Source organism: Canariomyces notabilis (genome assembly GCF_033297395.1).
Source record: "Canariomyces notabilis strain CBS 508.74 unplaced genomic scaffold N656scaffold_31, whole genome shotgun sequence".
In the NCBI taxonomy this organism is placed as follows: domain Eukaryota; kingdom Fungi; phylum Ascomycota; class Sordariomycetes; order Sordariales; family Chaetomiaceae; genus Canariomyces; species Canariomyces notabilis.
Window position 1 is genome coordinate 175,698 of NW_027041853.1, and position 26,735 is coordinate 202,432.

Consider the following 26,735-nt stretch of genomic DNA (forward strand, 5'->3'; position numbering starts at 1 on the left):
GTCTTGTTGTATTGCAATTCAGGATCGTTGTTATGGAGTGGTGGAGAGTGTCTCGCTCGCTTATATGTCTCGCTCGCTTATCAAGTACGTTACCCCTGAAACCAACAGTCCAGAAACGTGGATTGTGCCCTACAGAATTGGTTCGGATAGGTATGTCCCCTTGCATTGGCATTTTCAGGCTCTCCATTTGACGTCACCCGTTGCAAACAAACAGGGCCTCAACACATCTTCGCCAGAAACTGAAACCAGCCCTTTGCCTCTCAACGCGGTGACCCATACAACCGGTAGTGCTTGTAATAAAGACACTGAGAAGAGGAAGACAGTCTAACCACAACCCTTATGTCCCTCTCACACTTCACTTCGAATCATTGCGCAACCAACCCCTTCACATCCGCCACCGCCGCCCTAGCCATCTTCTTCAATAACGTCCTCTCATCCGCCTCACGATACTTCTCCCAACTATCCAACCCTTCCTTAGCCTGGATACTGAGCGTCTCATACCCCTGCTTAATCACCTCCGCAACCTGCAAACTCGTCAACTGCGAGCCCGGCTTCCTCGATTTGCCGCCAGCCTTGACATTCCCCCCGCCGCCTCCATCAGCCAGCATCTCCTTGTAGTGCGTGCTGACATTAACCAGCGTATCAATCGAGTTACTCGGCCGATTCGCCAGCCCGTACGTAGTCCTAAACTTGACCAGCACCTCGCCCGACTCAACAACCTTGTAAAACAAATCATCATACGCCGCCGGCGTGGGCAAGAACGTTTCGCCCGCCGACAGGCCCAGCGCAATGAGATTGACGACATGATCCAGCAGGGTATAGATGTGCGACAAACCCTTAAAGTCAGCCGCGTACGTGGTCAGGAAGCGCACGAGCGAGAGCAGCGACCGGAACAAGTCTGCCCAGTGGTACTGCAGGCGGGTGCGCGAGCGCGACATGTAGCTGGTGACGCGCAGGAGGATGCCCACGCAGAGCGTGTAGAGTCCAACGTCGAGCCGCCGCCGCAGGTTGTGGTTCAGAGCGTCGACCATGGTGTCCATGATGGCCGTGGCAAGGATGCGCTCGCCCCGCACGAGGGGCAGGTAAGGCGAGCGCTGGCGGCAGAGGCGCACGGGGACCTTGCTTTCTTCGCTGCATACGCGCTTGCAGAGGATAGGGTCTTCGATGAGGAGGCGGAAGACCATCAGGTTGAGGTGGCAGTAGAGCGTGGTGCGCTGGGAGAGGTGGGCGTGTTGGAGGAGGTAAGAGGTGAGGGAGATGAAGCTGGCAAAGGGCTGCTCTTCGCCCGTGTCGGGTTGGAAGGTTACAAGCTCGAGGCTGAACAGCTTGTTGGCGTGGGTGAAGTCGTAAGTGGCGAGGAGTACTGCTGCTTCTTGCCCTGGCCTTAGGCACAGTCAGCCTATGCGCTAACTTGAAGGATCTTAGCCGGTTCTTGGATACTCACAGCTCTGCAAACATCTTCTTCGCCGTCTCAGCGTCGTAGACCGGTTTTGGAGGGGGCCTGCCTCCCGGGGCGATGGCTCCAAGCCCGATCTTGCTCAATGTGTTCGCTAGAGTCCATCCTTCCGGGAGATCTTCCTGCACGTCAATGTACTGGCTTCTCAACCTCTGACATGATTGTCCGACGTTTCCGACGATGCCCCTGATGACTCGCTCGTTCACAAAGTCATTGAGCCGCATTTGATATGGGTTCTGAAACTCGAATTTGTTGTAGTTGGCTAGGAGACCTAAGAGTATGAATGGCAGGTTTATACTCGGTGCTGTAGAGAGGATTTGTGATTGCATGCACTGGAGCGGCGGTCAGTCTCTCCATCTTAGCTACCCAGAAGTTGCCTCACTGACGTTGATTATCGCCGGGAACAAATCTCTCTGGATAAAGTAGGTGAGCAAGCTGGTCTGGTATGCCCCGGATGTAACAGCAAGGGCAACCTTGACTGCCCTTTGCTGCAGGTCCGCCGTGTACGTACAGCCTGCTCTGCTCCCTACTGCCTGCGTCTCCTCCTGGCCGGAATGACCAATGCCATTGGGGCAGCATTCAAGCGCGTTGCTTCTCCCATTTCGAATCAGCGACTCCAGCGCGCTGACGAATTCGGCAAAGACTGTATCGATGTGGTCCAGGCCAGCCAGCACTTCGATGATATCGGAGCTTGGGTTGGTGTACTTTTTGGCGAGAACTGCAACCATAAAGGTGCTCAGTGTCTGTAAGATGGAACTCCCAATCAGAACATTGCCCTCCTTGTAGGGAATCCTCGCACATGCTCACATCTAGGGCGTGCAAGTCGGAGATGCCATAAGGACGTCTTAGAGTCGCCACTGCCTGCGCAAACAACTGTCGGGTCTGGAGCTGAAGGTGTAGCAGCTCGTTGGGCCCTATCTCGTCGAGTATCCGTCGAAGCGACGGCCGGTCAGGCTTGAGCAGGAAGAACTCTTTCCAGAACCCCTCTGATCTCTCGGCCTCCTCTGTGTCGTCCTATCTCCACAGGTTCCATGGAATTAGCATCCTTGAGATCGAGCTGCCTGCGGTTGAACATGGCTGCGAACATCGTGGAGGGACCATGCACGGCACGTCATCGGCTGGATGGGTACAAACCTGCCCAAGAGGGATTGCACCATGTTAGCGACTCTACTGAGACATTAAGGTAGGTCTGTTTCTTGGTCCTACATGGAAGGATTGGGGGGAATATCACAAACCTTGAATAATGTCTCGTAGAGCCCAACAACTTTGGGCTTGAACGCCTCTGGCCGGGGCTGTTGCGTGAGAGGCGACGGCTCCATAGGAGAAGCTCGGTTTACGTTGAATGGAGATCGAGATGCCCAGGCATCTGTTTTCGGCAACAGACGGTTTGCGAAAAGCAGGCCAAGACGCTCCATTGTTAGCGCCATTGTTCACTGCAGCACCGTGCGCAGGGCCCTGGGCAGGGGCAGGAGCCGACAGCTTCAGCGCTGAACAGTGTCCGTGCATACAGTGTTAACCTCGTGACGGCGGCGATCATCCGTTCTGCAACCAAAACACCAAGAAAACGGAGTAGTGGGGCAGATGGCGATTATGAAGCCCTGACGAGTAGTGGAAAGAAACAAACAAGTTCGGCCACTTCATGAAACCCGGCATTCGTGGGATGGCTAGGTAGTATAAGGCAGCTCTGAAACCATAAGACCACATTGCCTGCCAATAATGTGTACTTCGTAAGGTAAGCGGCGCATGGTCATGCTCAGTGTCATTCTGCCTGGGCACTCTGCAGCCCAATAGGTAAAGAATTGCAAGTTCATAAAAAAAGGTGTAAGCTACATGACACCTTTTGTCTCTGCTTCCCGTCCCATAGGTAGTACCGGTAGACCAGGTGTGTGTTGAATACAGTGCTATAGTACCCCCTAGACACAACGAGAATGCCGTGCTAAGTGTCCCGTCCATGACCTGTGAGGTGATTGCAAACCCGAAGTTCTTCTTCTCTTGATCCCTTTAACCGCCTATTAGCAACATCCCCATGGAAGCTCTACTAGTAAATCCGCCGTTGACAGTGCCCATAAAGTGCCGTCGAAAGCTCTATTGAAAAACCACGTCTGTTCCGCCCTTTTCTCTAGCCAGCCACGCTGGTCATTACTCCCGTATCTCTGAAGAACTCGAAAACGAAAGACGCCGAAGAAGCAACTAACCCTCAAACCATAGGTAGCTATGCATGCACCTGCCTGCTGTCCCACTGGAGAAGCTTGCAGAAAAGGAAGAAGAGAAAAAAAACAAAAGTCATAAAGTCGTTCAGGGATGCTCATGTGTGCTTCGCCGGAACATGCAATAAAGGAGAGGGCCGCAAAAGGAAGAACGACACATGCCAGCCCAAGGCCAAAAGCAACTTTGAAGAAGCAGATAAACTCAGGTCGCTAGCAAACGTGCCAGAGCATGCCCAACGCCCGAAACCTGAAGAAAAACAGGCCCAATCGTAGCTGAACGCAGACGCAAGAGGGAACAAATAGGAAGAAAGCAACACCCCATCAAATCCCCCAGCTGCCCCTCCTCTCCTGAACACCCCACGCCAGCGGGCTAATAGCATTCAGGTCCGGATGCTGCCTCGCCCACTCATAGATATAGCGCTTGAGCGCCTTCCAGCGCGGGCACCGCTCCTCCTCGCTCACTCCGTCTTTCTCCTCGCTGTCGAGCATGATGTGCCCGGTGGCCTTGATCTTTTTCCGGTGAGCTGGAACCAACGCCTTGTCACCATCACCATCACCAGCACCGTCGGTACCATTGTGCTGCTGCTCATCCCCTCCCCAGAGGTCGTACATGATGGCGTCGTCGTCCCGCTCCAACTCGTCGATGCTGATCCGGCTGATTTTGCTGAGCTCCTCGTCATACAGCCTCGCCGTGGCCGGATACCCGAGCGACAGGTAGTTGTAGACCTGCGTGACGAACCTGTCATCGAATTCGCCCGCGATCTTTTCCTCCAGCTCCGCCGCCTCTTTTTCCTTCTTCAGCTTCTCCTCCAGAGTCTGCAGGTTGTGCAGCATGTGCAACCCCTTAGGTGCGTTGCTGCGCGTCCTATGCTCTGGCTGGGGCACGGGGATGCTGCCGTGCCGCGTGGCCGAGACGGTGCCTGGTTGCGTTACGCTCTCGAGCGGCGAGGGTTCCTCGCTCAACACAATGGGTGCCGAGGCGCCAAAGGCGCGTGCAAACGGGTCTTTGTTGTTGCTCTGAGGTGCGGGCGTCGTGATCATGGCAGGCCTCTCGATGGCGGCCAGATGCTCCGAGCCGTGCGTCGCATAGCAGTAGCCGCGCCAGAGACCGTGTTGTCCGGTCGGATCTCGGTTGTGTTCGTCGAATGTCGACCCCGTCCGAAGATCCCAGAGATGATCCGGCTCGAGCTTGGTTTGCTTGGGGGAAGGGCACATACGGAACACCAGATCCTGGCCGAGCAAGGGCGGGGACGCTTTCAGCCTAAGCCGATGCTGTTGTCGGGCTCTCTCCAGTGACATGTCCCTTTCCTGGTTGTAGGGCATGAAAGGCGCATGATGCCGGAAGCTTGTCTCGGGAGGGATCTGAGAGGCCGGGGCATATGGCATGTGCATGGCCTGACCGGCGGGGGCCGAGGGGATGTAGGGCATGTGGCTCTCGCCAATTGGGCGGATAGCGGGGGGTTCGGGGGGGATGTACGGCATAACAGACTCGCCGATGGTAGGGAGGGGCGAGTCAGTACGGAGAAGAGGCATATGCGTCTCGCCAATTGGCCCAAGAGAGCCCGACGATGGTCTCGATGTCCATATCGGGGAGCTGGCTATCGACGTCCTCTGCGTTCTAGTCAAGCCCATGGCATCGCTAGGCGGGCCATCAATGCTAACGTTGTCGAGGTCAATCGTGTCTACCCTATCCCGGTCTAGGCCCTTTTCAAGAAGGTAGACATGCTCTTGCATCTCCTTGAACGCCCAGCTGATATCCTCTTCGGACGAGTTCCGTCGCGATTGCAGAGGGTTCCAAGGGCCCCTGGTCAGCGGTCTGCCTCTGGGCCCGTCATCGTCGGAACCTTCCCGCACGTAGAAGTGCTCCGCGCCGCCTATGCGCTCACCACTGTTAGGAAAGGCACTCATGGCCACCTCTTGAAGCTTTCTCTGGGCATCTCGAGCTACCAGGTCGAAGACGCCACCGGCAATCTCGTCATCGCAAGACTCCCGGCGGGCGTGGCCCTTCTGCCTGGACGGTGTCCCCGGGATTGCTCCATAGCCGGGTCGTTTGCGTGCTTTAGGGGCGTAGATGTGGTTCGTATAGGGCGTAATATCCGTCTTATCGGTATGCTTGGTAGCAGGCCCTTCGTCACCAGCTCGCCGTGATCGCCGGACTGAAGACTCGACAAGCTGCGGTGCAAATCGTCGTTTTTCTCGCCGCGGAGGTGATGGCGACCGCGGCGACGGACTAGGTGTCGGCTCGCCAGCCGGAATCGTGGTGCGATATCGCTCGAAAGTTGTTTCGATAGGTATCGGCGCAAACCGTAGGCGCGGCTTGTCCTTGTTAGCCATTGTGAGCTTTGGCTCACTTTCCTTTCTTGTTACACGACGCATCGTCCAAACCGCACGATACGTCTGTGTGTGTTGGTTCCAGGTGGTCACTGATTGTGCTGGCTGGAATGGTGAACGGCCGACTGCTTTCGGTCAGTCATCCCCTGACTGTAATTTGTACGATGTCAATGAAATGTCCGGTTTCGCAACGTCTCCTTGGAATGCGTATATACCTTGAAAGGTTTGCGCGCTTGTGGTCCTTGTCTTAGCACCATCAGGGCCTCGAAGCTGGTTTTGTAACTTGGGCAAACTGCCCCTAAAGTCCAGTGAGTGGGGGGAACACAGGCTGGCGGTCACAAGAACTGAGGCGGGTACGGCAACAGTTGATGGATCTAAACTAAAGTCCGTGTTGGTGGGCCGAGATTTTGAGAAGAGCCACCACCACCTGAGGGCTGACCGCTGTTGGCAGTACGTTGCAGTTGTCGGGAGACGGAAGTGGGATGGAGGGTGGGGTCAAGTCCAAAGTCGCGCTACAGTGCGCAGTGAAAGGAACGGCGATTGTCCGACCGCCGCGTGATCCACTTCGCTCTTATTCAAACAAGAGTGCCCTGTATCGTGACATCCAAGCGTGAGTGAAGAGGCACAATTCAAAGCCGACGGAAACATTCAAGCCTCGGTATGTACAATCTGCCTTAGGCATATCATCCTTGTTTGTACTCTAACAGGAATACTTGGGCTTCTTTTCATCTTTGAATAAACCATGCTGCTGTCTCATATCATACCAGGGCGTCAATCGACATTCGAGCGCTTCGGCCAGAGCCGGTGTTCAGTCCGGCGGCACCGTTCAGCTTCCAAGATCGCACCGTGGTGTACCTCCCTGCCAATGATTATCGGAGATCATCCAGGGTCCTACACTAGCGTAAGTAGCAGCGGGGAAGTGCCATTTCCCTCTCGCCGTTGTCCGGCGGGCAAATGCCACAGGTGCAGCTTCCCGGTTGACATCATCGTGCTGGAGGAGCTTCAGAAATTTCTTGCTTTCTCGGCTCAAGGAAGCGCAATCGCAATCACAGATCAGCAACATATGAAAGTCATCAAAGCGGCACAAGCAGAGCCTAAAAAAAGACACTTATCCATCTGGCTCCCTGCAAGCCGTCAAAGATCTGAAGAGCTCGGGGTCAGCCCCTTCGAGCCACTAAACCATCCCTTTTCCATAAACGTCTTGGCCCGCCCGACTACTAGCAAGCCGTCGTGCCGCCACGCCCTTTTTGATCAAGTGACAACCTGGCATTCCAAGCGCCTGCCTCAATATCCTCAGCCTGGAAGTTGCCTTGACACGACGTGGAGTAAGGAAACGAGGCATGTCAGGGTCCTGTTGGGACGCGCGCCCTGACCGCCCGACTTACCCATCGCCAGTGGACCTCGTAATCCTCGACCACGTTGTCCAGTTCTCGTCAATCGTTTGCCCTTCAACAAGCGACAACCTGACAACCAGCAGATCGAGCTCACCCCGGCCAGACACCGAGCGTAACCGCGGTCAACTCATTCACAGACCGCTATTACCGGATTCCTATTCGTATTAGGCCACTAAATCCCCCAATCCCATCCTGTTGCAGCTCCGTCCTAACCTGCTTAAGAATCCAGCTAGAAACCTCACGGCAGTCTCTTCTCTTTCAATGCAGCATCTTGATCGCGCAATTGCCAGTGGTTCATTCATCATCCCACGCAAATCTCAGACTTCCCAAGCCTATAGAGGGCAGCTCCGACATCGACCAAAGGGTAGCACCAAGGCTCTCGCGTCAATTTGATCCAGGATGGATGTCGCCGCATCCCACACCCCTCGCCGCCTCGCGGGGTCCCGACACCCGGGAGACTAAACACCCCCCACTGCGCCCCCCGTGTTTGCGCTCCACCATAACAGGGCACCATGAATCGCTTTCCGCAGGCAATGCCACGACAAGAGAGGATTGCCTACAGTCTCCCGAACATCGACGCTTAAGGTACTGTAATCAGCCGAATCTACAAAGTTCGACACCGCCCTCACTCTGGCGACGATACGCCGAGCAGCATTGCGTTCTTATCTTCTCATGCGTGCTTGCGATCTGTGGACTCGCGTTCAGGCCATCTGTGACATGTAAGCCACGCGGCAGGACATGCTCTCGTGATGCAGGAGGTTTTTATCTTGCATCGCACCCATTGGCCCACTGGTGGGATGCTGCTGCAGTATCCCGGCAGGCCGTTGCCAGTCAGAATAGCGAATTGCCTTGCCATCGCTGACCGCCTCTCTCCCCCGTTAGAACTTCCAGGTTCCCCTCACTGCTCCAATGCGGGATCGGTATGCTACCTAACCGCATTTGCATCTCGTCTCGACCTCCACGTGTATTTGATGAACTGTATCCGTAAGTCAAGGCCAATCGGGTTTAAAAGCAGAGGCGAGGCATGTTGCTGCGGCATCCAGGCCGCCTTTGGGCCGTAGAAGGAAGTTGATCGTTTGAGCGATTACTGGAATGGGATGGCACGGCTCATGTTGTTCCATTGTGTGTTTGCAGCATGTTACACTTGCCGGACATATCTCACATAACTAACCTCAGTGCCATCTATGGATCGCAGCTAAGAAACTTGGCTGTTAAGAGCTGGCGAAGAACATCCTACGTGCCCTGAATAAAAGCTACCATATATATTGAGAACGGAGGTCCAGGCCCCGATCTCAACCCCGTCTCGGTGCTTGGCTGTCGCGGAACCATTGGAACCACAGCATCGACTTGAACTGCGGTCCTGCGGGTAACAGGCACAGCAGCTCTGAAGCCCGGCCGATTGCCGACACGAAGACGAGGACATCAAGTCGACTCGTACATTAGCTTGTGGGCGTTTTCAGTCAAAGCAATCTATCAAGCTCAACTTTTAGATACCAGACATCGGAAGCACAGGTATCACCAAGGTCCAGTGTTATGGTGCAATTCCCTAGCTTTGTTCATCCCGGAAGTCAAGCACAGGTTGACACATGTACTCTGGGAGACCCAGCTACAATGAGTGATGTGAAGCTGCATCTGGCGGCTCTGAAGCCAGGGGGTGTTAACTTGGGCGCGGAATGCTATAGACGTGATACTGACGAGTGGACACTGGACAGCGAGATAAAGACAACTGGATATGTGATCAACTAATAGCTTGCCATCATGGATACCCACCTGTCGGTCTGATCTGCTGACTCTGAGCATGTATTCCCTGGACACAGCATCCATCTTTAATGAAGCCAAGTAAACACCGGTGTTACCAGCGGTGTATTGTACATGATTGTCAAGCGTCAAGCTTCAAAACCTCATGAGTGACATTGGAGCCGTTCTCTTGCTAAGTACCAAAGCAATCAAGGTACGGACATGGAGCCATTCATCGAGGTACTCGCCGCCCCTGATACCCTAGCCCGCCTCACAACTAGTGACTCAAGCGAGGACGATTATCCTACCACACATAGTGGTTGATGAACACCGTAACGAAGCCACCCCAACATCCCCTTAATGGAGCAGTTCTTGATAACTGAGACTTCCAGCTAGTCCAAAGAGGATTCCCAGGAGGTGGCACGAGCATAGGTATTGTACCTTAGTCTTCTCTACGACTTGAACGCCAGCAAAGATGACAGAGTAGTGTCTTATACCGATCGAAAACCGCTTCCATCATTGACAGCAAAGTCACGGTAATGAGCAAGAGCTGTGACGATATATCAGGGGAACATTTCATGTAAAGCCAGCAACAGATGGGTATCAGGGGCCGCGCATGGTAGGGCGGCAAAGGAGAACTCGTCCTCTGGTTAAAGGTATTATTTTTGGCGTGGTGTCCCCATGTTCTGTTTTTGTCATGAAGATACACATGATGGAGAAAGACCAATACTACTAGTAGTACTGTCACGAAATACCACCAGGCTGACATAGTGCCTGCTACATGTACCCATCCATCTGGTAAGGTCTGGACGGTGCAGAAAGGTTTCCTCTGTGTGAGACGCAGGGGAAAAAATGAGATTTGAGGCGTTCAAGGAGCATGGGTGTCATGTCAGTGGCAGCACCAAATAGACTAACATGACCAGAAGTTTGGAGGCTAGACCTTGATCACAATCTGGCACCAGCTGGCGACAGGCGAGGCCTGATTCTCTAAGTCTAGTGGTACCAGTTGTCAATATCTATAAGTATCTTCGACAGTTTGGGCTAGCTTCATGGCAGTTGACCCAAGACGTATAGCGTATTTGGTAGATATCCAGATGAGTCCACTGCCCGGACAATGGCGTTCAACTTGGTGGAAGTGACCAGGTTGTCAATATGCACATGTTCGCGCTCAAGTGTCCACATAGTGTTTCCCCCTCACCACTTTCCATGCCGACTGGTGGTAGCTTCCAAAGCACCCATGAGCCTGCTCGATATATAGACCAACGACTTTGATGTTTTTATACCCTTTCAATGACAGATATCATTCTGGTATCGCCTTGAGAGCTACGGTACTATAGTATTCGGCCAAGAAAACATCAACCACCTCCAGATGGTCCCGAAAACGTAACCCTCACCTGATTCCCTACACGTGGCACGTTGCCGGTGTGCAAAACTGCAAGATATCTTTGGCAGATTAACTGGGTTGGGAGTGATTCAGCCCCTAGGAAGGCCAGGAGGGGCATTGGAGTACATTTAGGTGCCTATTGTACATATGGAGCTACCTACCGTGACCTAGGGTATTAAGAAGGGAATCAAGCCATGGGTGATGTGTAAGGACTCGGAATAGAACCCCCCTATTACCATCTGGACCGATTCCTCCCCCCCTCCCCCCCGCCCTCCTCAATAGCCTGACTCCGTGCCCCTGAAGCGGCAAGGCGCTTTTCAGTGGTTGTTCTCGTAGTCTTCGACAGTTTCAAGTACACCGGTGGTCACAATATGCCGGGTGTTTTCAATATATCTGTTATGTACCAAGTGGCAGCTCAAAAAACGGCCTCAAAACCTACCATGTAAGGTACCTATCTTACCTGAATATATTGGTCGGGGAAGGAACGGCGAAGCCGCCCAAGTCTACGGCAAGCCTCCATTGTTGTTGCCAGAAATTGTTTACGGGCAGGCACATGTAACGGTCTGGGGTGTTTCAACTTCCCTGTGAGAAGGACGGTGAGAGCAGCGGGAAATGTTTTGGATATAAAGGACTCTCGGACAGCGCCGTTGCGAAAATGCAGGTACCCGCCGTTCCCTTCCGTCACGGTATGTCTTATGTAGGTCTGGTCTCTTACCCTCGTCATCTGACCGAGTTCCTGTCATCAAGCCTTGAAGCTAACTCTACGCATCCCGCTCTATAGTTCCTATTCAGTTCGAGCTTGGGTGACAACATGGCGCGCTCCTGGTTATGACTCTGCTGTGAGCGGCGAGCAGAGTGCCTGATTTGCCACTGGCAATGCATGAACGTTGGGAGCTGTGCGTCCCCTGAGGGCCCTGGGAACGGATCGCACAACAGCAGAGTCGCACAGTCATCTAACTTAGACGAGCTGTGTGACGGAACTTATGACAGGAGTCCCGCCAGGCGTACAGTAACAGATGGGCTATCTGACATTACAGAACCTAACTTTACCTTGGATACCTGTGATCATCGCTTTGAAGTGCAACCATGGGATTCATTTAGTACATTACCTGCCTTTACAACCAGCAGGTCCGGAACACGACTCGACCGATCTCGAGAGCAGCTTCTGTGTTCCACTCGGGGACGGATCTCGATTCTACTGTGATGCGGGACCACACTTGTATCGAATCAAACCCGGCCGACGATCACTTGCTCATGTTCCTCGGCTTCGTCGAGAAAGCGGCTTCTCGAAGGCGGTGTGGACAAGTCTGCCTCAGTCCTGCAGTGGTTTGACTTGCCGGTGCTGGATCGACCATCGACGTATGTACGATACAGATAATACATAAAAGTGATCAAACCGATAAAACTGTCTAGAACGCAGTCAGTTCATCAGTCTAATAAGGTAGGGTTGGTCGAATTTGTTGGGAAACAAGAGGCCCACTCGCCAAGGTCGATATCGCAAGACACAAAATTGGGAGCAGCGTGACGGCGTGACGGCGGGAAAAGGGAGATAACATTAGCACGATATTAGCCACGTGTCCTAGGAGTTTTCTCGAGCAGAACTGAGAGGCGTAATTAGTTTCGGCCATATCCAAGCCCTCTGCATGGTGATGGCGGTTCTTCATGATAAGGAACTTGGCTGGTGAGGTTATCTTGTCACCACCACTTCAATTGCCTACAAATCACCACCCACTGTTTCTGTAAGGTAACTGATACTACAATACAGTACGGTACAGTAAAGTACACGCTTGGTTACAGTAGCAGGAGGCAGTCAACTTAGCATACTGCCTACCTCCGTACAGAAAGTTAATTACCTAATTTCCAGGTTTGTGGGCTTGGGTGGCATCGCAGCGCCGGGAAGGTGGGTGGGAAGGCCCCACTTCACCACTGGCAGCCGGTGGTGTCGATGGGCACTGTGGACGTTGAGATGACCTAGGGCGGCACGAGAACCAGGGTGGGAAGCGTGCCACAGGGCAAATCCCGGCTTGGCCATGATCTCCAGCAAGGCGCATTCCCAGCTCGATGCATATATTTCCAATTTTCCATGATTCTTGCTGCTCTGCTCCAGGTTTGCTCTTAGCGTGTCGCTCCTTCGCTTTCCCTATCGTATCTTGTTTATCCGAATACACAGTACATAAGGTAGTCTTGCGGTCCAGGGCCATCTGCGGCTTCTGCGCCGGCTGCCACTTCCCTGCGTCGGCGCTGATAACAAGCTGGGATCCCGGAATCGTCATTTATAGATCGATCATCATCGCCGAACCGTACATTTATCTTGAGATAAGCGGGTCTCCAGACGTGCAGAGTGCAGACCGACAACTGCACCCTAATCAACTACCTACGTATCGACCAGACGCGATCGACGGTCTAGCAAAGAGTGGGCTCGGGCAAGAAGCAAGAGCAAGAAGAAGCAATCTTTCCATGCCGCGGCCACAAAGTTGCCAACACTGATTTCTTATCGCGCTCCTCGTCCGTCCGCCATGCCGGTGAGCTTGAAGATCGATGGCCAGCCTGATGACGACACGCGCAACCAAGAACCACCGCGATCGCTCCAAGACCCCGTATTTCGGCCACCTCAGACATTTCGATCCACATCTGCATTGGCGACCATGGCTTCATCCGAGCAGTCGCCGTCGCAGCAGAGCCACTACTTAGAGCTGGCCGAGTCGACTTTTACGCCTTTGTCCATGGACAGCAGCGAAGTTTACCTATCAGACAGCACCCAAAGCCGCGAAGGAGGTCGAATTGCACAGAAGCTGAGTGCTGAAGCAGAGACGGACTGGCTGCTGCGCCGAGCCAGAAGTGCTGAACATTTGAGAAGCAGCGCGTCGGCCAGCGTCAGCCCGGCCCCAGCTGGCAGCACGATTCTTCGCGGCCCAGCGTCAACCGTCAGCGCCATGGTCCAATCGTTCGAGGCGCTCCACGCAGCGAATGCTGCAAGGAAATACGAGCTTCTCTCGGCAAAAAGTCATGGCCATCCCCCTGGAGGAGTGGTCTCACCTCCGTCGACCATTTCGCCGTCTCCATCAACAACTCCCAGCGGCGAGCACCACGTTGTTGCCGGCGCTCCTGGCGCTACTGCGGGTCCCGATGCAGCATCCCAGATAAAGTTGACCGCAGCCCCTGTCACGGCGGATACTGATCCATCAGTGCCTGACTTGAGTCCGTCCCGGGCACATGACGATTCCTCGGGTTTGTCACTTTCTGCTACATCCGAACCCGCTCCTTTTTCGTCCGTCGCTGCAACCGACTCTACCCTAATTCGACTTACACCCACAACAGCGAGTCCGCAAACCCCGAACCCAGCCATTCCCAGCCCGACCCAGTCGCCCATTGTTCGTACCTCGTCGGCCGCAAGTCTGACCCTCAGCCACCCCGCTCCGGATGTGAACAAACGTTCCCAAGCAGGCGGATTCCTCGGGAACATTGCAGCTCTCGAGGCCTCTGCCGAGCGGCTGTCCATGACTGATTCCATCGAACGCGCTATCCGTGAAGAAAACGACGAACTGAAGCGAAGCGAGAGCCGGCGATCGTCGGTACTTCAAGCGACTCGCGCGAGGGCAACCTCAGCGTCAGACAGCGCGTCGGCATTCGGACAGTCGCAACTTAGCAGGCACAATTCGATACTGGAGATTAACAGTGCAGCACGGATCGGAGGATACTCGCCTGGGGGTTACATAATGAGCCCGAACAATTCCATGTCGGCCGCCTCTACTCGTCTTCGCTCGGGGAGCAAAGCGAGCTCGGTTGGCATGCCGCCGTCCATACCAGGGCATCCAGATCCAATCGATAGTGACTCTGCCCAGGAAGTTCGCTTTCTCCCCCGGCATGGCCCTGGAAAGGCATCGACTAGAAGCGTCGCGAGCAAGCTGTCTCTCGTGCAGATTGCTGAGCTTGATCTCCCGACCGGCTTGACGAAGGAGGCATTCGAGGAGGCCGATCGTGCGGCTGCCGCGGGAGCAGACCCGGTAGATGAGGATGCTATCCGGGCGAGCGCACATCAGTTCATCGAGGCAGAGTTTGCAGACGAAGTCGATGTCTTGCAACCCATGTTGGCACAGCCGGCTGCAGATGAGCAAGCTGGGCGACTGCACCTTCACCAGCCGGATCAGTACCCTCATTATATGCCACAGGGGAGCAATGATGAGAGGCCGACGTCTTCGGGTTCCGGGGCAACGTATGATCAGGCACAGGCGGCGTTTGGTGACTTTGATGGGGTTCACTGTGACCCTGAGGCTAGCGATTTGCCGACTCCGGAGACGCAAGCATTGCCCGAATCGCAACCTCAGCCGCAAACTACCCTTCCCCCACGGCCCACGTCCTATTTTGACCCAACAACAAGGCAGCAGATGCTCTACTATCCGGCGCCGGTCCCTGCTATGCTGAATCTTCCGCCCAAGTTGTCCAAGAAACCTAAGAAGGCGGCAGCGGCCAAGGACACACGCCGGTCTCAGATCCTGAGTGCTATGCCGCCCGCAGCTCGGGAATCTCGGGTCTGGTTGCCCGACCCGCTCGAGGGCTTACGCGATGGTCCAGACGAGGATCACTTCTTGGGCGGAACTAGCAGCGAGGAGCAACCGCCATCACATGCCAAGCAGGCTTCGGAGGCGAGCACCATCCAGCCTCCGTCTCCAGCCCCACAACCGCCAGAAATCCGCAAACCTCCGCGGTTGACAGTTGGAGACAACCGCAAATCGCGCTTGGGTCCCATCGATGGTGCGCCGCCACAACTGCGGGCAAGTGCCTTTTTTGAGCTGCCTTCAGCCCCTGTCAAGATTGAGTTGAAGGGCGGTTCCGCTATGGACACTTTGGATAGTATCCTCGATGCTTCGGCAGCGGCTCCCGTCAATGCCTTTACCGACCACTCTTTTGCCGGTAAGCTCGGTGCAGAGGTGTACGGACCGGAGAAGAAGAAAAAGGTGAAGAAAACAGCACCTGCATCTGCACCTGCACCGACGGTTGAACCAAAGAGCCCTAGCGGGCCTAAGAAGCTTGTCAAGAGGAACTCCAGCGCCAACCTGCTTGAGCCGCCGACACCAGGGCACAAGAAACGAGCTAGCCACTTTTCCCTATTCGGCGGGAAACGTGATGCTGCAGAGGCATCCGATAGCGATGTGGACGAAACCAGAAGCGGGCTGGCAGGCATGCAGGACGACTCTCGTTCTCATGACGGGCAAGCTTCCCCGAATCAACTGGCCCCTGGCTCGGATGAAGGATCAGAGGAGGAGGAGGCGGAAGAAGAGGGAGAAGAGCTTTATCAGGGCCCTCCCACAACGCTCCTTGCCGAACTGCAGCTGCGGAAACAACAAAACAAAATGCGGACCCGTCCGCTCACGCATGTCTATCCTAATGGTATGCATAGCACTCTCTTGGAACTGGATGCCGTTGCGGAAGTGGAGCGCAAAGTCAGGAAGACAAAACGTGTCAATCTCGCCTGGGAGGACCCTAACAGCATCCCCGTCCGTCCGGAAGATGAGGATGATGACGATGTCCCGCTCGGCATGCTCTACGTACAGAAGGCTACCGGCAACCGCTCGACCATGGATATCAGCGCCCTGATGAGTGAGGTTAACCGCCCACTCGGTTTGCTGGAGCGCCGCGAGCTGGAGGATAACGAACCTCTGAGCCGCCGCCGCGACCGGCTGCAGGGCAAGGAGAGCACTCAATTGCCCCTCTCCCTCGAGGTAATGCAGAAACGCCTGAGCCACATGCCGCTTACAAGCCCCGGCACCGGCCCTGCTGCTTCTGGTCTACGGTCTCAGTCCAGGCTTACCTTGCCCTTGCACTCCGGGGGCCGATCCGTCGGGGGCTCCGTACCAGGCTCGGTCTCCGGCCAGGACCAGCCCGAAGCCGAGGATAGCGAGCCCGAAATCGAGGGCGAGACGCTGGCAGCCCGCAAGGCGCGCCTGGCTGCCGAGAATCCGCTCCCTCGCGCTCGCCCGGTCAGTGGCGTCTTCTCAGCTGAATTGCTCAGCCAGTTTGGCGGCGCCGACGACGAACCGTCTCAGTCTGACGGCAAGGCCAAGTCCACAGCCGGCGGGGCGCACAGCCGAAGCACCTCGGCGGATTGGGGCAAACAGGACAAACCCCCAACCCTTGACGTCCCAGTTGCGGAGGAAGAAGAGACGCTTGGCCAGCGCCGGCGTAGACTGCAGCTTGAGCGTGAGGCCCGCGAGAGGGAAATGGCTGCCGGCGCCCGCACCGCCACTCCTCTTGATCCACTTAACGCCGCAAGCCGCCCACCACTTTCCCGACCGCTGTCAATGGCTGACGTGCTCACTGTGCACCCCGTTGACCAGAACGCCGTGAGCCTGCACCTGCACCCGGCCGAACAGGAGCGCTTGAGGAGGGAAGCCGAGGCCGCCCGCGCCCAGAAGGAGAAGGAGGTCAAAATGGCGATGTTAAGGGCCCAGATGCCGACCTCGTTGCCTGTCACGGCCGTCGGGGCCCGCACGGGGGGTTATATGGGCGGGAGGTTCAATAATGGACTTGGTGGGGCTGGGCCGATGGCGGCGGGGAGTAGTTTGAGTTTGGGGTATGGTGGTGGTATGGCTCAGATGGGGGTTGGGGTTCAGCAGCAAAGGACTAGTACCCTGCTTGGGACTGGGCATCTGGCTGGGGGGCCGTATGGAGCTGGGCCTGGGTATGCGTCGTCGTCGCCGAATGTGAATATGCTGCCGGTGGGCATGCCGGCGGGTGCGGCATATGATGGGAGGGGAATGCCCATGAACATGAATGGAGGGGGGAATGATATGGTTGAGCGGTGGAGGCAGGGGGTGCTGCCTTGACCTTCTGTCTCGGGCTGATCGAGTTGTGTTGTGTTCATACATAACAGGTTGAACACGGCACAGCACTGCATTGGGTGAGCTTGATACTTCATGTTGGGTTTGCTGCATTGCATTCCATAGCATAGCATAGCGTGTGAGGGTTACTTGTGGGTAGAAGTAGAAGTAATATAAAGATGTAGATTACTAGTATATACACGTTCCTGGTTTTCACCTTATACTAGCAGCAGCCACTCCTATAGCCCCTCGAGGCCTAAACATAGACCCCTTAACCGTTGACTTCTCGACGGCGTTGACTAACCGGACTATATAGTTGTGTGTATTGCTAGTACTGTACATGGAACTTAACTGAAACTACGACGCTTATAAAATAAGTATAATCCTCAATTGATTCTTCAAGTAATAAAATACTGATGGGTAAGTGATCGTGTACCCCATATGTCCTGAAACTGAACGCAATCATTGATATAGGATTAGCCCGCGCCGATACTCAAGGTACCTATATAACTGAATGCGACACAACGGACAATCACCGAACACTTGTCCGGTAAGTGGTACAAGTACCTTACTACCCCAATTATAGGCGGCGAGGGGCAGTGTGTGGTCAAGGCTGTGGCATTTAGAATGAAATAAGAGCGTGCGTAGCTGAGGGCAGCATCCCTAATTGCTCCGTCATTGAGCATCATCAGCGAGGGGAGGCAGATGAGATCAGCATGATGGGCGCTAGCTATGTTATCATTGCCAAACATCAAAGGAACCCCTACTCCTCATTTAGAAGCTTTGGTAGGACGGCGCCAGCTATGGTCGGGAAGCTTATGATGTAACTGTGATGAAAAGCCAGCACATGTTTCTGCGCGACTTCCATCATCGAACAAAGCAATGGTCTCTGTAATCATGATGCTAGGTCGTGAATACAAAAGGATGTGTTCATCAAGGCCTTCGCTCAGCTTTACATTCAACTTGAAGCTTCTCGAGTCCAGTTCTCAGAGGAGTTAACAAACAGAACTGAGCAAAGCTGGAACCACATACTAGTAGACGACGATCATCAGGGATAATGGACAAGGCGAAGGATATCGCCCAAAGGGTTCTTCACCCGCACAAGGAGGGAGCCGCCGGGGCGGAGCGGCACCCGCAGACCGGTCAGGCCGCTGCTGCTGCTGGCGGGGAGCGACACCCGCCGCCGCAGCCGGCCCAGGGTCAGGGACAAACCAGTACTACGTCCACGGGAGCGGCTAAGCCAGGAGGAGTCGGCGAGACAGGCCTAGAACGCGACCTCGAGCCCAAGCCCACAAAGGTGCACCTGCCGACTCCCGGCAGCGAAGCCGAGGGAACTGCACCATACATTCCCTCAGGCAAGCTCCGGGGTAAGCGGGCGCTGATCACGGGCGGCGACTCGGGCATCGGGCGGGCCGTGGCCATCATGTTTGCCATGGAGGGCGCGAAGGTGGCCATCGCCTACCTCCCCGCCGAGGAGGCTGATGCGCAGCACACGCGCGCCCAGGTCGAGAAGAATGGTGGCCAGGCGGTGTTGCTGGCGGGGGATCTGAGTGCGAGCAGGAATTGTGTGGATGTGGTTGAGCGCGCGGTGGCGGGGTTGGGGGGCGGGATTGATGTCTTGGTGAATAACGCGGCGTATAGGGAGGAGAGGGGGGATATTGGGGATATTACCGAGTAAGTCGCCAGCTGGAGATCTTGATCATACTCCTTACCAGGACTGACTCGGCGTGATCTACCCTACATGCAGTGAGCAGTGGTACACCACCTTCCGCACCAACATCGACTCGTACTTCCACATCACCAAGGCCGCGCTCCGCCACATGTCGCCGGGCGCGAGCATCATCAACAGCACCTCAGTGGACGCGTACATTGGCGTGCCGACGCGGGTCGACTACGCGGCAAGCAAGGGTGCCGTCGTGGCCTTCACGCGGGCGCTATCGAACCAGCTCGTCAAGCGCGGAATCCGTGTTAATGCCGTCGCTGCCGGCCCGACCTGGACCCCGATGCTGGCTGTCACCACGAGCGGTGGCGGTGCAGGTGGTGAAGAAGGGGGCAAGGGAGGAGGAGGTGCTGGTGTCCATCATCGACTGGGTTATCACACCCCCATGGACCGTCTCGGTCAGCCAGCCGAGGTGGCGACTAGCTATGTGTTTCTTGCGAGTGGAGATGCGGCGTTTATGAGTGGGCAGACGATGCATCCTAATGGAGGTATTGTGGTTAATGGATAGGGGGTTAAGGGGTTCGGCCGGTGGTGATGATGATCATGTCCCCCTGGGCTATGATGCCATCCATCCATCATGTAATATTTGCCCTCTAAGCATTCCGGTGTTGCCCAGGAAAGATTGGCATGGGCAGTGTAAGTCTAGTCTACCAATTCTTATGGTCAGCGAATCACCAAAGAATTGAGATTGAAAATCGACATGAACCCCTTTGCTTTGCAGGTTGACGAACGAGCTGCGAAATCTACTCGTGCTTCTTCGGAGTTTAACTGCCCACTTCTCCCACGCCGGATTTCCTGGTAAATCGTGTCATTATATGAATCACGCTATGCTTGTATATTGAAAGTTGTTGATTAATAGTGTTTCCGAAACGCCTTGAAGCGCTTTGGTAGCGAGCTCAATTCGTGTAAATGCATGTCCGTAAGTAGATATTTTGTCGAATCTCCACCGTGTTCGAAAACTTAGGTATCTTATCTCGTACCATCTGTGTGTTTACGGTGTAAGTTTCAATTCGAGTTGCCGGTAAGTCCGTATTATAACGTATGATAGCCCGATGCCGTGACTTCGGTGCTTAGGTATTTCAGCCGACGCAATCCGGCAGGCGCTCTGAGCTCGTGCTCGTGCCTGCATCAACGTCGTCGAATCGTCATCCTTCAATTCCCAGCCAACAATCCACCACGCACCGCAACGCCGACCGCAAGACATGTAGCGGCTCGATACCTTATCTTTGCGACAGAACACGGAGGATCAGGCAATAACAAACCCTTCCCACAACACCTACCTAATCATCACCGACCCCACCATGAACCGGTCACCCTCGTCTTCAGGCCTCCTCCCGCTTCCCGGCGCGCCCTCCTCCTCCTGGGCCCTCTACCGCGCCCGCCTTTCGACCCTCTTCCACAGCGCTGACACGTCAGTGCTGATTGCCTTTTGGCTGTTTGGTTCGTCCCCGCCTCCCTTCCTAGTCTCCCTCCTTTCTCCTCCTAACCACCGCTAACCTGTTGGAGTTCGAACACAGGCCTGATCAACAACGTACTCTACGTCCTAATCCTCTCCGCGGCACAAGACCTCGTCGGGTCCTCCATCCCCAAAGGCGTCGTCCTGCTCGCCGACGTGGCGCCGTCCTTCGCCACAAAACTCGTCGCGCCCTACTTCATCCACCGCGTGCCCTATGCCGTGCGCATCCCCGTCTTTGCCGCGCTGTCCTCGGCCGGCATGCTCCTTGTCGCGCTGTCTCCCTCCTCGTCCATTGGTGTCAAGATGCTTGGGGTTGTGCTGGCCAGTCTGAGCAGCGGTGGTGGAGAGCTCAGCTTTTTGGGCCTGACGCATTACTACGGGCATATGAGTCTTGCTGCGTGGGGGAGTGGGACGGGGGGTGCGGGACTGGCTGGGGCGGGGTTGTATGTGGTCCTGACGAGTTGGTTGGGGTTGGGGGTTAGGGGGAGTTTGTTGGCGGCGGCGGTGTTGCCGGGGGTGATGCTGGCTGCGTTTTTTGGGGTGCTGCCGAAGGCTGGGTTGGAGAGTAAAAGGGGGAAGGGCGGGTATGAGCGGGTGGGTGGTGCAGAAGGGGAGGATGGCGGCGACGAGGAGGACTTTGAGGACGTGCCGAGGAGCATGGCGTCGAGTAGTCTGCTCGCGCCTGGCCCGTCGGTCGCGGCTACGGCTTATCGCTCGGCGCCTCATCAACATCATACAAAGGAGTCGTCGTCGCTTTGGGCGAACCTCCGCCGCGCGAGAGCGCTGTTCCTGCCGTACATGCTCCCACTGCTGTTGGTTTACGTCGCCGAGTACACCATCAACCAGGGCGTCTCGCCGACGTTGCTGTTTCCGCTCCAGCACTCGCCCTTCTCCGAGTTCCGCGCCTTCTACCCCTTTTACGGCTTCCTGTACCAGCTTGGCGTCTTCATCTCGCGGTCTTCGACACCGTTCGTCCGTATTCACCATTTGTATCTGCCCTCGTTGCTGCAGGTTGCCAACCTGGTCCTCCTGACGCTCCACGCGCTGTTCAACTTTCTACCCTCCGTCTATCTTGTGTTCATTGTCATATTCTGGGAGGGCTTGCTTGGCGGGGCCGTCTATGTCAACACGTTTGCCGAGATCATGGAGAACGTGCCCGTCGATGAGCGCGAGTTTAGCCTGGGCGCCACGTCAGTCAGTGATAGCGGAGGCATCTGTATTGCCAGTTTTTTGGGCATGGCCATGGAGGTGTGGCTATGCCGATGGCAGGTCGAACATGGGAGAGACTATTGCCGTCGTATCGAAGCGAGCTGAAAGAAGGCTGTCACTCGACTGGTTCAGTTTGCTGAGAAAAGTATCGTGAAGAGGTGTGAACACAAAAGCGATATTCACAGCTGTTGAGATGCACGCTCACATGGAATGGGCCGGCCTACTCCGTGTGTTCACCCTAGAAGCGTCCGATAGGGATGACGACGCTACCGGACAGGCCAGTCGAGTTGTCGGGCCAAGTGAATGAGAAAGTGAGGAGCTAAATCATGGTAAGTAAACGTCAGAACCATTCTGCTTCTGCTCTCGGTAATCAAGGGGACTAATTCCTCCGAGTCAATCAATAATAGCAATAGTGGTGCGTTGCAGTCGCTTTTTAGGCTCTATTGACTTACCGGGCGCTAGAGATCTGCTGGAGTCTCCCGCCTCTTTCTGTTCTATCATTTCTCGCCAAATCTAAAAGGAGTGGCCCCATTCAGATACTCCTGTTTCTTTCTCCCAACAGACGACGTCACGGTGTTTTTGGGACATTGCTCTCGCAATGCGGTTCCAACGACGCTCGGTTGAACTGCTCTTGATGGGACTGGGCGAGCTCGCAAAACTCGTTCAAGCCGGCCATCCCTCTCCCCCATCAGGTTTGCTTCGGAGCCCCCGACAGCCAACACCCAACCCATTCGACTGGCTGGACTTGGACGCAAGTGGCATCTCATCGACACCAGGCACTGCACAATGTGCTGTGGTCATGTCATGGGACAGTTTGGCATTCCCTAATGCACGTATCGCCTCGGCTGGAGGTCAGATCGAGTGTCGGCAGCGGCTGGTCTTTCAGGGCCTGCCTACTAGCTCGTACTTTACTATCTATGCTGTGAAAGTCTCGGGGGTGTTGAATCTCGAAGCGGGGGCTTTCGTTGATAACGTCGAGGTTGGGGTTGAGTACTTGCCAGTGAGTCCGCCTCTCTCCCGTCCCCATCTCCACTCCCACCCGCCAACCCCCCCCCTAAAGCTACGCCTTCTTGAGATCCAGCGGCTCACGCACCGACGCATTATTTAAAGCCACCCACCTCGCCTTCGTCAAAGTCCACAACCGACTCGGCAAGCAACACGACCCTCCCCTACGGCAGAAGCGGCCAGGCATACCGGGGCGTCTTCAACCTGACCATGAACCTATGGCCGATTACTACGGGGCCACAGACTCCCCGTGGTAGGTCAAGCTGTGTGGCACGGCCTGAGCTGGCGCTCACACTGCGCGTGTCGGTATCCCGTAAGCAGCGGCGGGGCTTGGATGCTGAAGGTATTGCTGCCTTGAGTCGTCGCCTTGAGATGGCGGCGCCGGCGGTTGAGCAGTTGCAGGTGGGAGTTTATCCTGGTTGGGGAAGGTGTCCGTGATGCTACGTACTGCTAGGGGGCGAAGGTTGCGTTGGTTGGAGACTTGATGGGCTGGGTTCGAAGCGGTCTGGGCGAGCCTGAGGGGCTCGGGAGTGAGGTTGAAGGCTCCCAGCCGGCGCAAAATGGGACAGAGCCTGAAAGTAAACTCGAAGCAAAAAGGCCAAGTCACCGGCATAGTTTTCAAACTAAGCAGCCTGGCGGTCAAACGGAAGTTCTCTCCAGGCCTCACAAAATAATACTTCATGTTAAGACCCTGCAATCAACGGCATTATGTACTAGTAAGTACAGACGCATATTACTAAACAGTTTCGTAGTGCATAAACCTTAACACCACCGACAGAATCGACGCCGGCTAATCGGCTACTTCTCAGATTCCCCAATCACCACCAGTTAACTACACGCCAGCAACTACACACCCGCAAGACCCGTCGCCGCACCGGCAACATCCAAAGCGCCACTCACAAACCCCGCCAACCCCGGATCCGCGACTCCAAGCTGTTCATAATTCCACACCACATAGGCCAGCGCCGCAAAGCTTGCCAGAATCTCCGCGACCAGCACCTGTGGCAGGCCGTTTCCGTCTCCGTACAGCGACAGCCGCACAGCCACACCCTCCTTCTTGAAGTTTGACTCGCCCATGACGCCAACCAACCTGTCGTACGCGTCCAGCAGCACAAGACACCGCGAGGGCTTTTTCATATCATTTACCCGGATTTTCCGCACCGTCCATGTCAGAGGCCCCCAGCTGCTGCTTCTCCAAACCAGGAACCCGGCAGAGGGTGACGGCTTGCCGGGAAGGCCTGATCGGTGGGAGATGTACCGTGAAGTTGGGGTATCCTCTTCGAGCACGAGAGGAGTCTGCCGGCGGGGCGTGTGGAGGATGAAATCCTTGGAGGTCGGGAACACCTGTGCTGTGGCGAGCTCTGGCCCGGTCACGGCATTGGTGATTTCCTTGGTGGCCGTGGATGCGGCAAAGGCGGACACGCGGATGTGAGGGGTGGAGTCGTCGGGGTTCCAAGCGGCTAGGGACATGGACTTGGAAGTTGTCCCGGGTCCAGTCGCTGGGGTCTTTGAGTTTGACTGCTCGCTGCTTGTCACGGTCGACATTGGATCGGCCGGCTTGTACTCGATCGGACTGGCAAAGCCTTTGTGGGTGTGGCTTGGAAAGCCTGGCCAGCTGATCTCATAGCCTGTGTTCTCTGCGGCAGCGTTGATGGCGGCTACCGGGAGAGTGAGGATCGAGCTTTTATGCTTGATCTCTAGGACAAGCGACGGAGAGCTATCTGCGAAACGCTCGGTACAGTTACGTAGCGTGGCAATGTCTACTTTCTGCGGTGGTGGTCCGAAAGGTGAGGGCGCGATCTTGGGCCCGTCGGGGGCTCGCGCCGGATCGACCGGGACCAGGAAGCTGCTGTGAAGCTGAGGGATAGGGTCGGAATCCCAGGGAACGGAGACGAGCCGGATACTACAGCTGGAGCAGTAGTGGACGAGGAAGTAATATGTTGGGGCGAGCATGTAGTCGCATCTACATGAGAGGCAGCCGAGGATGCCCAGGAGGGTATTTGACGCGGCTCTGGGGAGATTCAGTGAAATGAAACTCAGCATCCAAAGGAATATGCTAGGTGATATCTCCCGGGAGCATCAGACGGGGCCGACTTGTCTTTACCGTGCATCAGATATTGTATCCATTACCATAGCTGACTTTCCCACATGCATGCATGCTGGGCACCGCACCGTCAGAGGCTCGGTGTTCAGCTGCGAGAAATGAACTGGCGTTTTTGACATGATGGTGTAAGGTAGGTAACGAGACCGCCAGTAGTTCAAGGTTTAGCTTGTAAGCTCAATGAAGCCTGCATGTAGTCGCAAGTCCCTAGGAAGATCTTCACGGGCCCGGGGCAGCTGTGATCTTTAAGAGTGACAGCGATGAGCGGGGCGATCGTGTTCTCGCCGACGTGCCCGTTGGAGTCCTTTACATATGCCGTATGGACCCTGCTTCATCCCCTTCGCCAAGATGCTCGTCTCGTCCTCCAGCCGCACCTCGATGCAGGATGTGGTTGCAACTGACAACCTAAAAATCAGCCCATGAGGGGAAGTGAACCTTGCCAAGCACAGGCTACATTAGCTTCAATATGAGCCAAGTTCAAGTTGACCTCTCCTACTGGTATTAGCGTTAGAATATCTTCTACTAAGATAATTCAATGCCAATGGCCCCAGGAGTACAGACCGGTCAGACGACGCTCTGGGGCTATTCTCTCTCTTGAGGAATCAACCAGATCGCTCAGGGCTTGGGTGAGAGTGGGAGCCGAGAAAGGCCGGGAATAACGAGCTTCGAACAACCAAGTTAGCCGCCAGTCTGTCTCAGTGGCTTAGCCACATTTATTGACACTTACATCACAGCTAGTATTTTCAGCTGAACACATTGTGCATGGAACATAGGGCCAATAGGGACCACCTGTTGCACGTGGAAGTAGGAGTGGTTGTTGTCGATTCAGTTCATTCTCAAGAAAGGCGTCTACACATGACCAGGGCAGATGGGATAGCCGAACTTGTAAACGAGCCACCTTATATACCATCGAGATTCGAGCCAGTCTCCTTTTCGCATATTCTGCTTACCTTCAATTTCCATTCTTATTCCTCTTCGACCTTTCTTCCCCCCTTACACGGCGTTGAACGTGCCGTGCGGCCCGTGACGCTCAACCTAGTATACAAGCTACTCCTTGCTGAAATATGAAATCCTCTATATCTATAATACGCCCTTCCATCCATGATGCACGTGAGGTCAACATGGAGCCTTTACTTTCCTTCTATGAGAACGTTACACAGTTGTTTCCCCTTCCGGATACCATCGCGCCGTGATAGGCCGAGGCACTAGATAACGCTCGTTGTATTGCTCGCAACTTTGCTGATTATATGTATACTCAAGGCAAGTACATCAAATGATACATAGTACTACTTAAGATATTGAGAGGCAGAAGATGTAAAATGAAGGCACCGGGTAGATAGTAATCAGTCTCATTGGGCTCCCACTAGGCCACCAACTACATGAACTTGTACGCACACATGCAGTTGTTGGCTCTCCATGATGGGCAACGATAAACACCTCAAACTACTTGGAGGTTGATATTGAGCACCTAGAAAACTTGAATATGAAGAGAACCGGGAAAACGCAGAATGAGGTCTATTTATAACCTAAGAGAAACGAAGTGTAACGTGGAAGACATTGAGCAACTTGCAACGAGACAAAATGGATCCTCTAAGAGGCTCAAACTATGGCGCATTGGTGAAGGTTACTATGTAGTAAGGAGAAAACGGATCCGAGAATAAGACTCAAGCCAAAGGCTGCCTTCTCAAAGTTTATTATCGAATCAGCGTATGAATGGATATTGCCCTTACACATTATGCATGTGGCGGCTGGACTTGAGGAACCTGGCGGTTAGTACTTCATTGGTACTTTAGCTTGGCCTGCGTCACTCCAATCTGCCCTCACCAGCTGTGCCAAGGCAAAGTTCCAAGGCAAGATCTTGACCCACCCGGATGCCCAGATGAGGTCACGGTAAGGTAACACTATGGGGTAAAGCAA

General features: G+C 55.0%; 9 protein-coding genes across 9 annotated transcripts; 5 read left to right on the forward strand and 4 right to left on the reverse strand.

Annotated features, from left to right (window-relative positions):
• Positions 1 to 2: 2 nt before the first annotated feature.
• N656DRAFT_784067 (DUF1741-domain-containing protein) lies at positions 3 to 2,832 on the reverse strand. Its single transcript, XM_064816082.1, has 5 exons — positions 2,692 to 2,832; positions 2,264 to 2,470; positions 1,843 to 2,199; positions 1,445 to 1,788; positions 3 to 1,383 (listed from the first exon to the last, which is right to left on the reverse strand). Exons 1-5 carry the CDS (start codon positions 2,773 to 2,775, stop codon positions 366 to 368), a joined length of 2,010 nt encoding a protein of 669 aa, XP_064666128.1. The 5' UTR covers positions 2,776 to 2,832; the 3' UTR covers positions 3 to 365.
• A 564-nt stretch (positions 2,833 to 3,396) lies between these two features.
• N656DRAFT_424111 (uncharacterized protein) lies at positions 3,397 to 3,875 on the reverse strand. The gene has a single exon (XM_064809604.1). It carries the CDS (start codon positions 3,763 to 3,765, stop codon positions 3,469 to 3,471), a length of 297 nt encoding a protein of 98 aa, XP_064666129.1. The 5' UTR covers positions 3,766 to 3,875; the 3' UTR covers positions 3,397 to 3,468.
• Positions 3,876 to 3,984: 109 nt separating this feature from the next.
• On the reverse strand, positions 3,985 to 5,997 carry N656DRAFT_717741 (uncharacterized protein; the record flags this gene model as incomplete). Its single annotated transcript, XM_064812221.1, has 1 exon — positions 3,985 to 5,997. The coding sequence occupies one exon, from the start codon at positions 5,995 to 5,997 to the stop codon at positions 3,985 to 3,987; it is 2,013 nt and encodes a 670-aa protein (XP_064666130.1).
• Positions 5,998 to 6,763: 766 nt separating this feature from the next.
• Positions 6,764 to 7,648, forward strand: N656DRAFT_424125 (uncharacterized protein). The gene is made up of 3 exons (XM_064809605.1): positions 6,764 to 6,895; positions 6,992 to 7,332; positions 7,390 to 7,648. The coding sequence occupies exons 1-3, from the start codon at positions 6,860 to 6,862 to the stop codon at positions 7,502 to 7,504; spliced, it is 492 nt and encodes a 163-aa protein (XP_064666131.1). The 5' UTR covers positions 6,764 to 6,859; the 3' UTR covers positions 7,505 to 7,648.
• Positions 7,649 to 12,609: 4,961 nt separating this feature from the next.
• N656DRAFT_784071 (uncharacterized protein) lies at positions 12,610 to 17,509 on the forward strand. Its single transcript, XM_064816083.1, has one exon. It carries the CDS (start codon positions 13,026 to 13,028, stop codon positions 17,331 to 17,333), a length of 4,308 nt encoding a protein of 1,435 aa, XP_064666132.1. The 5' UTR covers positions 12,610 to 13,025; the 3' UTR covers positions 17,334 to 17,509.
• A 697-nt stretch (positions 17,510 to 18,206) lies between these two features.
• Positions 18,207 to 19,749, forward strand: N656DRAFT_761227 (NAD(P)-binding protein). The gene is made up of 2 exons (XM_064813233.1): positions 18,207 to 19,001; positions 19,075 to 19,749. Exons 1-2 carry the CDS (start codon positions 18,385 to 18,387, stop codon positions 19,553 to 19,555), a joined length of 1,098 nt encoding a protein of 365 aa, XP_064666133.1. The 5' UTR covers positions 18,207 to 18,384; the 3' UTR covers positions 19,556 to 19,749.
• Positions 19,750 to 20,348: 599 nt separating this feature from the next.
• Positions 20,349 to 21,817, forward strand: N656DRAFT_792444 (protein btn-1; the record flags this gene model as incomplete). Its single annotated transcript, XM_064817085.1, has 2 exons — positions 20,349 to 20,487; positions 20,565 to 21,817. The coding sequence occupies 2 exons, from the start codon at positions 20,349 to 20,351 to the stop codon at positions 21,815 to 21,817; spliced, it is 1,392 nt and encodes a 463-aa protein (XP_064666134.1).
• Positions 21,818 to 22,032: 215 nt separating this feature from the next.
• Positions 22,033 to 23,359, forward strand: N656DRAFT_424193 (uncharacterized protein). Its single transcript, XM_064809606.1, has 3 exons — positions 22,033 to 22,041; positions 22,106 to 22,712; positions 22,823 to 23,359. Exons 2-3 carry the CDS (start codon positions 22,311 to 22,313, stop codon positions 23,153 to 23,155), a joined length of 735 nt encoding a protein of 244 aa, XP_064666135.1. The 5' UTR covers positions 22,033 to 22,041; positions 22,106 to 22,310; the 3' UTR covers positions 23,156 to 23,359.
• Positions 23,360 to 23,481: 122 nt separating this feature from the next.
• N656DRAFT_424198 (uncharacterized protein) lies at positions 23,482 to 25,153 on the reverse strand. Its single transcript, XM_064809607.1, has 2 exons — positions 24,822 to 25,153; positions 23,482 to 24,728 (listed from the first exon to the last, which is right to left on the reverse strand). Exons 1-2 carry the CDS (start codon positions 24,938 to 24,940, stop codon positions 23,564 to 23,566), a joined length of 1,284 nt encoding a protein of 427 aa, XP_064666136.1. The 5' UTR covers positions 24,941 to 25,153; the 3' UTR covers positions 23,482 to 23,563.
• Positions 25,154 to 26,735: the final 1,582 nt, after the last annotated feature.

Coding starts and splice junctions, on each gene's coding strand:
- N656DRAFT_784067 (XM_064816082.1), bottom strand. CDS start 2,775: ATGGAGCCGTCGCCTCTCACGCAACAGCCCCGGCCAGAGGCGTTCAAG. Junction 2,200..2,263: donor CCGACTTGCACGCCCTAGAT/GTGAGCATGTGC, acceptor TCCATCTTACAG/ACACTGAGCACCTTTATGGT. Junction 1,384..1,444: donor AAGAAGATGTTTGCAGAGCT/GTGAGTATCCAA, acceptor ACTGTGCCTAAG/GCCAGGGCAAGAAGCAGCAG.
- N656DRAFT_424111 (XM_064809604.1), bottom strand. CDS start 3,765: ATGAGCATCCCTGAACGACTTTATGACTTTTGTTTTTTTTCTCTTCTT.
- N656DRAFT_424193 (XM_064809606.1), top strand. CDS start 22,311: ATGCGGTTCCAACGACGCTCGGTTGAACTGCTCTTGATGGGACTGGGC. Junction 22,713..22,822: donor TTGGGGTTGAGTACTTGCCA/GTGAGTCCGCCT, acceptor CATTATTTAAAG/CCACCCACCTCGCCTTCGTC.
- N656DRAFT_424198 (XM_064809607.1), bottom strand. CDS start 24,940: ATGTCAAAAACGCCAGTTCATTTCTCGCAGCTGAACACCGAGCCTCTG. Junction 24,729..24,821: donor GATACAATATCTGATGCACG/GTAAAGACAAGT, acceptor GAATCTCCCCAG/AGCCGCGTCAAATACCCTCC.
- N656DRAFT_784071 (XM_064816083.1), top strand. CDS start 13,026: ATGCCGGTGAGCTTGAAGATCGATGGCCAGCCTGATGACGACACGCGC.
- N656DRAFT_424125 (XM_064809605.1), top strand. CDS start 6,860: ATGATTATCGGAGATCATCCAGGGTCCTACACTAGC. Junction 6,896..6,991: donor ATCCAGGGTCCTACACTAGC/GTAAGTAGCAGC, acceptor ATCGTGCTGGAG/GAGCTTCAGAAATTTCTTGC. Junction 7,333..7,389: donor ACGTGGAGTAAGGAAACGAG/GCATGTCAGGGT, acceptor ACCCATCGCCAG/TGGACCTCGTAATCCTCGAC.
- N656DRAFT_761227 (XM_064813233.1), top strand. CDS start 18,385: ATGGACAAGGCGAAGGATATCGCCCAAAGGGTTCTTCACCCGCACAAG. Junction 19,002..19,074: donor GATATTGGGGATATTACCGA/GTAAGTCGCCAG, acceptor CCCTACATGCAG/TGAGCAGTGGTACACCACCT.